Below are 14137 nucleotides of genomic sequence, written 5' to 3'. Positions count from 1 at the left end.
CTTTGATTTAGTATCTTCATATATTTCCACTTTGTGTTTTTATTTAAAATACATCCATTTTTTTACAATATTGGCACTTTAAATGCTATTTTTATTCTCCATCTGCCAAACATGCTGCAAAACATGCTCTGTATGCAGGCAGTGTGAAAGCATTTCTCCTTCAGCCCATTATAATGACAAATGCTGACTGCTCTGACATGCTAAAATCTGTAAAAACACATCTTTGACATTCAGCCAGCAAAAACCTACAACCTCCATCATCCGGCATGCGATGTGGAGATACATTCTTCTCTCTTGACTTGTTTCAGGTGTGAAAATAACAGTATAAATGTGAGATGGTGAGAAAGAGGGAGCTGCGCAGAGCTCGATTTGGAAATGACACTCGTTCTTGCTTTGCATAACATTATTCCTGTTATGAACTTCACTTCTCTGTGTTTTTTGGCTACTGAATATCGTGTAAATGATCCAATCAGACCTACGTCTTCCTGGTGAATAGAAAAAGCTTCCCATTGTGACACATTCAAAACACTTACATATAAACGTGAAAAAACAAACAAACAAACATGTTGTTCTCATTAGAACGGTTATATTAAAGTTCACGTTGCTTTATCAGATAAACTTTTTTATAAGACAAAAACATCTACAGTTGCAATCAGAATTATTAGCCCCCCTTTGAATTTTTATTCTTTTTTAAATATTTTCCAAATGATGTTTAACAGAGCAAGGAAATTATCACAGTATGTTTGATAATATTTTTTCTTCTGGAGAAAGTCTTATTTGTTTTATTTCGGCTAGAATAAAAGCAGTTTAAATTTTTTAAAAACCATTTTAAGGTCAAAATTATTAGCCCCTTTAAGCTATATTTGTTTTCGATAGTCTACAGAACAAATCATCGTTATACAATAACTTGCCTAGTTAACCTAATTAACCTAGTTAAGCCTTTAAATGTCACTTTAATTGTAATAATATTTAATATTATTTACTGTCATCATGACAAAGATAAAATAAATCAGTTATTAGAGATGAGTTATTAAAACTATTATGTTTAGAAATGTGTTGAAAAAATATTCTCTCCGTTAAATGGAAATTGGGGAAAAAAATAAACAGGGGGGCTAATAATTCAGGGGGGTTAATAATTCTGATTGCAACTGTATCTATCTTTGGGAATTGTTAATATACTATTATAGTTTTTATTAGTATTTTGAATTTGTTTATTTATTATTTTATTTTATTTTTATTTACTTTCATTTTATTTCTTTGCATCTCATGAATGAATACATAATAAAAAACATTTTAAAATATATTAAAAATGGAAAACTTTTACTTGGCAATTATTTTAAATCACTGGGAAAAACAAGCCTGTTGGTGTTTTTAACAAATGTTTGATCAAGTAAATGAAACCTTGGTCAGCTTAAAATCTCCTTTTAAAAACATTAATAGATCTTACAGACTTTAAATGGAGTTTTTACATTCACAGATCCATTAAACATGCATAGTAAGATTAAGAAATTCAACATCCCTACACTACGTTGATAGGATAAATGTGGCGTTGAACATCTGTTGTGCATCATGAAATTTAAATTAAATGTTGTTTTATATAACCTACAATCTGAGAGACGGTCAAATGTAACTCTGCCTAAATCACAAAAACATTCCTGAATCCCACCAGGAGCCATCTCTGAGAAAAAGATTTCACATGATTTACATGTTAACAAGAGCGATTTTCCAAAAAGTAAACCATTCATTTGAAACATGCATTCAGAGCAAACTGATTCCAACTGGCTGACTATCATATAAATGCAATCGCGCAGGGAAGTCGGATGAAACTGATGATTTCAACTCGTTCCTTTGCCATTCAAAACATCCTAAATGATTTTTCCAAACGGCCCTGACGTCACTCACGCTCTTTGATGCTATTCCCCGGCCTTGATGGAGAAAGTGCAAACAAAGCCGAAGCTAAACCCATTATCTACTGTCGTTTTTGCTGTGTGTGTGTGTGTGTTAGGGGTGTGTGAGGTGACGTGACGCACCTGTAGAGTGTTTGCGCACTCGTTCGGAGCCTTTGAGAACTGAAGCTTTGAGATCTCCAAGAGACCTGGATGACTTCATCTCGCTCTGCTTGTCTTGGCCGCTCACCTGGAGGAACTGTAGAGAGACAGACATTTATTGAGGAATTCTGCTAAATCAATATGTCAAATATATACTTCAGAACAATGGAAATTGTTTTTTTTTAAAATATACAGTGCAAAATAAAACGATTACAATAAAAAATATATAAAAATTATAGAACAAAAATACAATTTTCTAAGTTTGAAGTTATCCCTTATAAATGTAAAAGAACAGATTTTAAAGGAACTCTCCACTTTTTTGGAAAATTCTCATTTTACAAGTCCCCAAGAGTTAAACTGTTGAGATTTATCCTTTTTGAATTCATTCAGCCGATATATATATACACACATATATACATACATATATATATATATATATATATATATATATATATATATATATATATATATATATATATATATATATATACATATATATTTACATATATATATATATATATATATACATATATATATACATATATATTTACATATATATACATATATATATTTACATATACATACATACATACATACATATATATATATATATATATATATATATATATATATATATATATATATATATATATATATATATATATATATATATATACACACACACACACACTCACAAGATCAAACACAGACACACACATATATTTACATATACATATATATACATATATATATATTTATGCTGTTCTGTTTGTTTCTAGGTCTATTTTCTATAGATTGTTCTCTGGTTTCCTTTTAAAAAAAAATCGAACTAATCTTATAATGAACACAAATTCTTAAGATATAACAAAAAGTTTACTTTGTTATTAGAACGAGTGTGCAGAAAAGGGCCTAAGTGATAGTTCATGTGCAGGTTAAGGTTTTTATTTTGGCTTTGTTTGGGTTTAGTTTGGGTGGCTGTGCTTTGTGTTGGCCTGGACTCACATGGTGGTTGGGAGGTGTTTTCAGGATCACTCGCAGCAGGTTGTTCATTCCAGAGCTGGAGCTCAAACCCTGAATGGCTCGGTCCAAATCTTCCTGACATTTCAGAGCCACCAACATCTGAGGGAAGAGATATTGGTAACAAAACAAGACACGTAGGTATAAATACACAAATTCAGATTAGCGTAGAAATGTTCATTTAATGAAATGTCACTGAAAAAGATGCATTTTGTTTTACTGAAATTATTAGCTTTTTGAGCATTATTGGAATAAATCTCTTACATGATTCATTTCATTAGTTAAAAACATGTAATATTGAGAAAGATTAGAACAAAGAAATAACCATTTCTTGAACAAAAATAAATGAAAATGTACATTTTTTTTCTTAAAAAACTACTTTATTTAGTTTAAAAATATAATAAAATGTAATTTACTCTTTTGATTGCTGAATATTCAGAATCATATACAGTTGAGGGCAAAATCATTAGTTCGGTAAAATATTTATTCCTTATAATCAAATATTTCTCATGTGATATTTAATGAAGCACGTAAATTACCACAGTATTTCCTATAACAATTTTTCTTCTAGAGAAAGTCTTATTTCTTTTATTTTGGCCAGAATAACAGCATTTTTTAAAACCATTCTAAGGTCAAGATAAGGGCTAATAACTCTGACTTCAACTATACTGTACATATATATGTGCTTGTGGTTTAAGTTACTAAAATATTTTGCTGAAGGACGGGTAATCCTATTGGTCTGAAATAGTGACAAAATAATAAAATAACAATTGAATTCGTTTTCTGAGGTTGCACTGTAATCTTTAAATACAATCTTTTAATATGAATCATCAAATGAATAATGATCTAAATATGCATGACAAGCATTTTTGTTACTGTATATAAACTATTGTTACATTGAAAGGCATTTTAATGGGTGTCTTCTGTAAGTAAAATGACTAATAGTCATTCTTTTTGGCTAATATCTAATGTCTAATGTAATATAGTCTTACACTTTCATTGTGTTGTTTTATAACTAGAATCAATGCACCACCTCTTTCTCAGTGAAGTACAGGTCCATTTGCTGCCCGAAAGCTTCTGTCACCTTCTGAAGCAGATCCTTAAACTTCAGCGGCCTCTGGAAGGGAATTATTCTAAGGGGAAAAAGAAAAAGCCTGGTGGTTAAACCCCAACCAATTTCAAGCACAACAGTCATTCCTTTAATTTAGCTAGTCTCTATTTATTAGTGGTAAAGTATGTAAACATGCCACTGCAGACGTGTGTGATGGCACAGTTCCAATCACAAGCATCATCCTGACACTGGGGGTCACTGCTATTGCTAAAAACCTGATGAAGGACAGGTCAGATGTAAACATGGTGAAAAATGATCTGACACTGCATCATTTACAAGCATACATAAAACAGTAGCATCCTTTATAAGAAGGACAGACCACAAACCAACTCAATGCTTAAAGTGTATCCACCAAATGTGGCATGAGAGAATAGCATCTGAGAGTGTAAACTGGTACACATGATATCAGTTGAAGGCAAGCATGATGAGGTTTGACTGTGTGTGTTTTTGGCCTAATCAAGCGGAGCAGACCACTGTTTCAACACAGGGGCCCACATCACAACACACACAAAGGCAGATGGAGCACTTCCTCAGAGGAAAAAGACAAAAAAAAAACTGGAGCAACTCTGGAAGTTGCAGGAAGCTTGTTTTCTATTCCTTCTTCAAAAGTGTGCGCCACAACCAAATATTGGTGAACACGCATTCAAACGCAAATGTACACAAGCATACACATGCACACAAGCGTACAGCAAGGGCTTAGTTTGTGAGGGGTAGCAGGGAGGTAACCCCCACCCAATATTCAACATTTGCACCTCTAATATTCAAACAAAAACTACGCCATTGGTGCACACGCACGCACACACAGAGCACTTTAAATTAGAGATGTGCAATGTATAAGTAGAACATAGTTATTATTAAATAACCCAAACAACAATGCTCTCTAAAGGTTACTTTTATTTTTAAGTTTTATTTTTATAACTCCAAAATAACCTTCCAAGATAATAAGTATAGCTTTATATTCATGTCAACCACATTTTCATAGCTATAAACTACATTTAGCTGAATTGAACGCCTGAAATTAGTGTAAAACAGCGTTCTATGAAGTTATTTTCATAAAAATGATTTAATAAATCAAAATGCATAGCTAAATATAAGATTGTTGTTTTTTTTTTTGTTTAATTTCATTTTACTGGCTGACTAACATTATTGATGATTATTATTTGCAGTATACAGGCTTTTTGTGGATTTTAGACTGATTTGAATTGAAGAGAATGTAATGTTCATACAAATTTTGTTTAAATCTAAAAGAAAAGAAAAAACATGTCCTGCTAAACTTCACAACTAAAAAAATTAAGAAAATTCTGTGTTTAATATGTGAATTAAGTAAATGTCTAAGTCGAATGGCTGTCCTCTGGTTGTTTCTTAGTCTAGTTGGTAAAAATTTTAACTCTGCAGTCACAAAACTCTCTTTTTCATATCAACCACTAACAAACTCTGAGCTCAACAATCAGGGGACAGTATCTCCAACTTAACAGCAGCTGATTGGTTGTCATCTGCAGAGGCTTAAGGTAGTCAAATGAAGTCAAATGTAAGACTTAATACCAACAATAATAACATTTCAGACTTACAGTTGAAGTCAGAATTATTAGCCTCTCTTTTTCAATTTTTTTTCTCTATTAAATATTTCCCAAATAATGTTTAACAGAGCAAGTAAATTTTCACAGTATGTCTGATAACATTTTTTGTTCTGGAGAAGTCCTATTTTTTTTATTTCGGCTAGAATAAAAGTAGTTTGTATTTTAAAAAAAAACATTAAGGTCAAAAGTATTAGCCCCTTTAAGCTATATTTTTTGACTGTCTACAGAACAAACCATCATTATACAATAACTTGTCTAATTACTCTAACCTGCCTAGTTAACTTAATTAACCTAGTTAAGCCTTTAAATGTCCCTTTAAGCTGTACAGAAGTGTCTTGAAAAATATCTAGACAAATATTATTTACTGTCATCATGGCAAAGATAAAATAATTCAGCTATTAGAAATTGTTTGGAAATGGAGGCCATGGTGCTCCACCGGAAAAAGGTGGTTTGCTATCTCCAGGTTGGAGGAAAGTCCTTACCCCAGGTGGAGGAGTTTAAGTATCTCAGGGTTTTTGTTCGCGAGTGAGGAAAGGATGGAACATGAGATTGACAAGCGGATTGGTCCAGCGGCAGCAGTAATGCGGTCGATGTGGTGGTAAGTTGTGGTAAAGAAGGAGCTGAGCCGAAGGGCAAAGCTCTCGATTTACCAGTCAATTTACATTCCTACTTTCACCTATGGTCATGAGCTTGGGTCATGACTGAAAGAACAAGATCTCGGATACAAGCGACTGAAATGAGTTTCCTTCGAAGGGTGGCAGGGCGCACTCTTATAGGGTGAGGAGCTCTGGAGAAAGTGTCTGGGGAGAGGGAAGTCTGGGGTTCTCTCCCAAGACTGCTGCCCCCGCGACCCGGCCCGAAAAAGCGACAGAAAATGAATGAATAAATGTTTGGAAATGCGTTGAAAAAATCTTCTCTCCGTTAAACAGAAATTGAGGAAAAAATAAACGGGGGCTATTAATTCAGGGGGGTAAATAATTCTGACTTCAAGTGTACATAGTGCTAAACGAACAAAAAACTAATTCTAATGAATAATTTCTTAGCCACATACTTTTAATAATGCATTAAAACAAGCAGACCCTGGTTGTATTCATACAACATAACTTTAAAAAACGTCAAAAACTGAAGTATGCACAATAGAGATTTACTAAAAAGTTTTGTATTGTTTGTGAAAGGGTTGAACAATATATCCTTTGAGCATTGATAACGCAATGTGTGTATCTGCAATAGTCACATCGGAGGATTTAATTTTTTATTAAAGATTAAAAGATAAAGATAATAATAAATATACATTTTAAAAAGTTATTTATACAATGATGACCATGTTATTTTACGTTTGATTGTTCAATTTCTGTACTTGAATACTTTTAGACTCTCCATAAAACTGTAATGCATTGTTTTATTTTTGCTCTGACATATTTATATATGCTTGTAGTTGGTTTTATTTTATGATGCACTGGATTAAAAAAAGACTTGCTCACCCTCTATCTAAATGAATGAAATTGTTTTAAGAGATATTCAAATTATCAGGTGAAATTATATTCATATCGCAATATACAGTATATCACAGCAAAAAAAATGTCCAATATCGTGCAGCCCTAGTTGGTAAATAGATGGGTTGGATCGATTGGGTACCTTTACATAAAGGACGATTAAGACCTTTTTAAAAATACTTAAGACAAACAAGACAATATTTTTTAGTGAATTTAAGACTTTTAAGGCCTAAAATTTTGTTTTGTGTTGAAATTTAAGGCATATTAAGACTTTTTAAGACCATGCGGACACCCTGGGAAAAGACTATAACTGGGGACGTTGGTCATGGGTGAAATCCAGCTGATTGGAGATGTGTTGTGTGTGGTTGAACAGTCAGATCTACAATAGATGAAAGTTTGAGCGATGGCTGTGTTTTCTCTGGCCGATGAGGGAGATAGTGATTGAAGAAAATCCGAGCGGAAGGCTGGAGAAATGGAGGATGTGGCCTACGAGATGATTTTCCTTCCTCGGCGCACACAGATAAGCTCTCGCTTGGCCGCGTCTCTCTGTGTTTGGCATGGCATTACGTTTCCTGACTCAGTGTCGCTGCCAGAGGAAGAAGATCTTGATGCATCCAACTAGGCTGGTCTGCTAACTAATGTCTGTTCTGATGAGTTTTTTATTACTGTGTGTGGATTTATGATGTGTGCTTTGAGATATGAAGATATATGTACGTATGACAGTTTAATGCATGTTATGTTTTTATGATTTTATGATGAAATAAAATGAGAAAAAGGCACCATGATATTACTTTGTTGATATGTAAATGTTACATATCCTTTAGTTACAATATATGCCTTAAACCTATAGGCTTAATTAATGTCAATCTTCTACCATTTAATCATATCAATGACTACGCTTACATGGACATCAGTAATCAAATTATTTGCCTTAATCTGAATAAGACAATAATATGATTAAGGTGTTGACATGAGTTGCTTTTTGAATGTTCCTTTTATGATCCCGTTTTAAACATTATAGCACATAATTCAATTAACGTCATTGCATCACCACGCTATCCACGTTTCCTCTGGAGTTTCATGTAATTTAGGGTGTTTAATTTTTAATTTGTCAACTTTAACTGCAGTTTGGCACTTTTACTTTTATTCAGAAACATTTCATGTATGCCTCCTGTGACAAACGAGATGTTGGTTGCCAGTATGAGTATAATGGAATTTAATATCGCACGCCGTATGGGAAAAATAACCTCAGCATTTCGCAATGGATGTATCTGTGACCCTTCACTGACTCAGTAGTTGCAGAGAATAGTGTCAAACAGCCGTGTGTGTATGGAATATCTTGTCACAAAATGTGGCTAAAATCCTACACAAAGGTAATAGTTTGATTAAGGTGTTTACATGTCTGTACTGTACTTCAATAATGCGACTAAAATCGGCATACAGCACATATTTTAATTCGATTTCTGTTTAGTTCGATTATGATCTTAATCGAATTAAATTCATTAAAAATCGCTGTTTACATGGTAGATCTTAATCAGAATATTGTCTTAATTGTATTAAAATCAGATTATTGGTGTCCATGTAAACATACTCCATGTCATTAAACCTATAATTATTTTTTTCATTAAAAATAGCATAGAATTAAAATAGTTTTTTTGGAAATGTCTTAAATTAAGCTTTTGACAAACTTATTGTTATAAAAAAATTTTAATATAGATTTTTCAGTAGTATTCAATTATCACAACCACATGACCAATTATATTTTTTCCACAACACACATAATGAACAACATATTTACACAGTACTTGGCTACAAACATACAAACTTGCACCCCATAAAGAAGGAAAAGGAGAAGGGAAACAAACAAACAATTACATTGGGAGAAAATAAATAAAATTAAATAATAATTGACAGAGAGTTAGGAGGGTAAAAGCTTTTGATGAATTTAATGCACCCCTGAGAAATATTAGTACCAACTTCTTTGATTACTAATTGCCTGAAAGGCAATATTATAATTATATATATATAATTACTAGTCTTTTATTGCAATATTTTTAAAATATTCTAATATTAGCTAGAAAAGTTATATTTTGCATTGTAATACTCTAAATGTAAAAAAAATGTTACTTTATTATCACTGAGGTCAATAATTTGGTACGGTTTTTATTTCTAATAGATTTTATTATATTCTAACATGTATAAATAATACATAAATATTGCTCCCAAAACATTGCAGGACAGATATTTTGGGTTATTTAAAAAAGAATAAGTCATTTTTATATTTAGGTTTACTGTTTACAACCCAAAAGCAATGTTCCATGAACATATGCACTGTTTTCATAACCCTGCTAACTAATATTTCATTACCATAAACTACCTTTATCTGAATTACATCCCTTCAGTAAAACAAGTTTTACCAACATTGTCTGACTGTTTCCTAAAGCTGACCTGCTGGATGTGTTATCTAACAGTGGTCCATCACCTCCTCATAAAGTCTGATCTCTCTGTAAACCCACAACAGAAGAAAAGAGCACAGAAAACAAAGATTTAGTGTCTCAGCAGCCAATTAAAGCTTTGAAAGCGGCACCTCTGAAGCAGCTAGTGACGCGACGCCGACTTCCTGCGACAAGGCACTTTCACACAGACGACAGAGCGGCACAACTGAGCATCTTTAAGAGCAAAAGTGTGACTTCTCCCAGCATGCAAAGAGGCTTTGTGTTACTGACTGAGACGAATGTTAATTCGCTTTCTTCCTGTAAACAAAGCCTTTTCGATTTCAGATTGAGGCTATGTTAAAACTAGTGCATTTTTGTTTTAACAGGCCATTTTAAAAAGGAAAAACAATCTTACTGCCGTTTCCATTACATGTTTCAGAAAAGATGTGACATCTACACTGCACAACAAAAAAGGATGTTATAAAAGTAGACTGAAAAACTATGCACAGACATTAAATGAAAGAAATTATAATGGTATTCATTATAAACAACTAATACTTTGTATTGTAAAATCCTTTAAATGTTACCTGTATTAAGATAATCAAAACCTATAAGTAGCTATATAAACACAAATCTCTATATACAATAAACTCAAAATATGATGTTATTAGAGTATTCAAAAATACAAAATGAGTCTACTATTAATTTGTATTGGGAGTAAAAAAAAAAAATCACATTTAAATTGGCAGAAAGTGAATTAATTTTTACCAATATTCTAAAATAAACTATATTACAATCTAATAAAGTGTATATACAGTTAAAAAAACACACAAATTATAATGGAACTTGATATAAACACGGATCTAATAGTGAGTGGGCTTGACAAACCACCTGTAAAAAACACATTCTTTCATATCTCTGACACTTTAACCGATACTTGCACCAGTTTTACACCTTACTTTGTTACAATCACACCATATCTCTAAAATAAAAAACCACTGTGCATTTATGAAGTGTGCTTCACACAGGTGAGTGGGTTTGACAAACCACCCATACAAACTATTTTCTCTCTATAAAAATCACTTAATTTTCTGAGCGCAAGCAGTTCCTTTGTATAATTAGCACTTCCTGCGTGCATTGCCTTTTCTTGTTGAATGTCTCCTCAATTGTAAGTCAATTTGGACATCACGTAAATGTATGTGAATGTGAATCATAATACTGCATTTCGTTGCCTTGTACTTGTACATGTGTAATGACAATAAAGTTGAATCTAATCTAATCTAATCTAATCTAATGCAATATGAGTGTATAAACGTGTTGCCAAATTTAAACAAAACAAATGTCTCTCGTTTGAAACAAATGCAGTTTTCGATGACGTGAGAAGGTCAATCATCTTGTGACACTGTCTACATCAAGAAGCTTAACTATTTATTGAAACAACTGCATTTGTTTCTAATAAGAGACTTTTTGTTTGGTAAATCTTGAGAAAATAAAATTATTTTAATGAGAAAGCAGTACGTCCCAAAGCTTGCATACTCTTCTGTTAGTCACTCAAAAGTATTCACCGCCTGAAAAAAGTCTTGTCGCCTTCCAAGTTTCAGGAACAACGAACCATAACTTGACTTCTAGTTGATCATTTGGTATAAGAAATGGCTTATATGAAAGGAAAATGCTTCTAAATTATGCTTATTTTACCAAAATAAAATATGATCATGCCTTCATTTTTAATTATTTAATTAGGACAGTAAGGTCTGACTTTGCTTTAACAAAAGTCTTGTCACTTAACAGAAATAATGTACAGTATAGAATATAAAGTCATGGTAGAGTGGAAAATGAATTGATATTGTGCATGACTCCCATGAGCTTGAACGACTGCATCCATACATTTCTGCAATCACTCAAATCACTTATTAATGTCATCTGGAATGGCAAAGAAAGCGTTCTTGCAGGACTCCCAGAGTTCATCAAGATTGTTTGGATTCATCTTCAATGCCTCTTCCATCTTATCCCAGACATGCTCAATAATGTTTAGCTCTTGTGACTGGGCTGGCCAATCCTGAAGTACCTTGACCTTCTTTGCTTTCAGGGACTTTGATAAGGAGGCTGAAGTATGAGAAGGAGCGCTATCCTGCTGAAGAATTTGCCCTCTCCTGTGGTTTGTAAAGTAATGGGCAGCACAAATGCCTTGATACCTCAGGCTGTTGATGTTGCCATCCACTCTGCAGATCTCTCATACTAAATGTAACCCAAACCATGATTTTTCCTACACCAAACTTGACTGATTTCTATGAGAATCTTGGGTCCATGCGGGTTCCAATAGGTCTTTGTAGTATTTGTGATAATTGGGATGCAGTTCAACAAATAAAATCTACCTTCTGCCACTTTTCCAAATAATCAACTGGAAGTCAAGTTACTATTTGTTGCTCTTACAACAGGGATAGGTGACAAGACTTTTGTCAGGTAGTCTATACTTTTTCTTCACAAAAAAGTACACACTTTTAGAATGTAATATAAGTGTTTGAAAACTCAATTGTTTTGTTTTCAATAGTAAATCTAAAAGAGGCTCTCCAGCATTTTCAAAACACTTCAATGTTTCCTCTAAACAAAGTCGGTGTAACCATAGCAAAAGTTGAAAAAAAAAACTACGGTAAGCGTAGCCTCATGAGGGAATGCTGAAGCACATGTGGACGTCTTCTGCACAGACTCACGTGTTGGCAGGGTTATGCTGGAAGAAATGACTGGCTGAGTGTGTGGGTGCACGGATGACCTACAGGACACTGAGAATGAATATTAGGGTGTGCCACTGAGCTCAAGCGCTTTGGCTTCGGCTCCTCTTTCCTCTGCCAAACTGTAAAAGAGCGAGTGTGAAACGGAGCGTCTAAATGTCAGCATACTTTTATAGGAACGTTCTGCTTCTTTTGGGCAGCTTGGCATTTTTTTTTTTGAGATCTTAAAAACTGTGTATTGAGAGCTGGGATCAGATGAGAGGAATGAGACATGGGATGGACAGATGAAGGGAGAGCTGCAGAAATAATGAGACTCACCGTTTTTCACGCTCATGCTCCAGCTTCACCCGCAAATCCTGAGAGAAGAAAACAAAAACATAAAAAGAATTCAGTGGAAACTATAAATTACTAGAAAACCAGAAATCGCAGGAGCCTTTGTGTTTTAGGCATTGATTAACAATTTTATTCTTTCTAAAATCTGTAGACTTCAAAAATAATGGTCTCAAAATGTATTTTATACTTCTAATTGCTAAAGCTAAGATATAAATACGGAGAATTTGCTGAATGTGCTAAACAAGTGTGATAATCTTAGGTCAGCAGGTGCATAAAACAACAGTCATTTACTGAATGCAAATGTTTGCATATTATTCAAAATGCTTTCCATCATTCAGACTGATAAAAATCAGGCATGTGGTATGTTTTATTTCCTTTAGGAGCATTCCCATGTTAAAAGAGGTTAGAGATTATCAAATGTGATAAAAATCATTCTAAAAAAATTTTTTTTGCATACTTGCTATAAATAAAAACATTTCCACTAAAGAAACCTTTTTGTTTTGCTATTGCACCCTAAATCTTAAACTAGCTACATAAATAAACACAAAACACCTTTTTACATTGAAAATACATTTATATGTATATATGTATACAGTGCTTAGCATATATAAGTACACCCCTCACAAATCTATCTGTTAAATTGATATTTTATAATAGGAAGCTAGACAATATTATATTTGTGCATTTACATTAGTTCAGTCAGTACTGAAGCCAAATCTGGTGCTTATCTAACAAAATAACTTACGATAAAGGTCCAAGAACTAGTAGACACAAATTTAAATGTTATAGAAAAATATTAAATACAAATAAAAAAAGAGGAAAAATCAAGAGAAGCAAAAATTGTTTACAATTGCAGATTGTACATTTTTTTGCAATATTTTGCTTGAATTTAATTGCATTATCTTTCAATTTCTAAATATGTTTGCTGACTAAAATATTATTTTAATAAATATATTTGTTTAATAAATCTGTTTTGTTTAAATGCACCACAACACATTGCCTATATTCACTGAGAAATGGACAAAAATATTAATTTTCAAAATTTGGTGTATTCAATTATGCTGACTATATTATAAGACCATATAAAAAGTACAGCTAGCACTGAATATATGAACAACATACAATGTTTTTTTTTTTTTTTTTTTTTTACAATCTACTTTTTTACTTATATACTTAAAAAAAACAATTGTATACTTTTCCAAATAATTTTTTTCCCTTTTTTGCCAATTACAATAGTCATTGTTTATATATATATATATATATATATATATATATATATATATATATATGTATGTGGCGCAGTAGGTAGTGCTGTCGCCTCACAGCAAGAAGGTCGCTGGTTCAAACCTCGGCTGGGTCAGTTGGTGTTTCTATGTGGAGTTTGCATGTTCTCCCTG

At 32.8% G+C, this 14137-nt stretch overlaps 1 protein-coding gene across 1 annotated transcript in view; it reads right to left on the bottom strand.

Moving 5' to 3' along the window:
- The window catches only part of map3k22 (mitogen-activated protein kinase kinase kinase 22), an 81367-nt gene that overhangs the window by 38936 nt on the left and 28294 nt on the right, over positions 1 to 14137 (bottom strand). Inside the window, exons 4-7 of the mRNA XM_056450719.1 lie at positions 12726 to 12763; positions 4099 to 4198; positions 3051 to 3167; positions 2031 to 2145 (exon numbers count right to left, since the gene is read on the bottom strand). Of these exons, the coding sequence (XP_056306694.1) occupies positions 2031 to 2145; positions 3051 to 3167; positions 4099 to 4198; positions 12726 to 12763 (370 nt within the window). The remainder of the gene's footprint in view (positions 1 to 2030; positions 2146 to 3050; positions 3168 to 4098; positions 4199 to 12725; positions 12764 to 14137) is intronic.

This window comes from Danio aesculapii, chromosome 24, assembly GCF_903798145.1.
Source record: "Danio aesculapii chromosome 24, fDanAes4.1, whole genome shotgun sequence".
Classification (NCBI taxonomy): domain Eukaryota; kingdom Metazoa; phylum Chordata; class Actinopteri; order Cypriniformes; family Danionidae; genus Danio; species Danio aesculapii.
The sequence above is the reverse complement of the archived record's forward strand: the minus strand, read 5'-3'. Positions and strand labels throughout refer to the sequence as shown.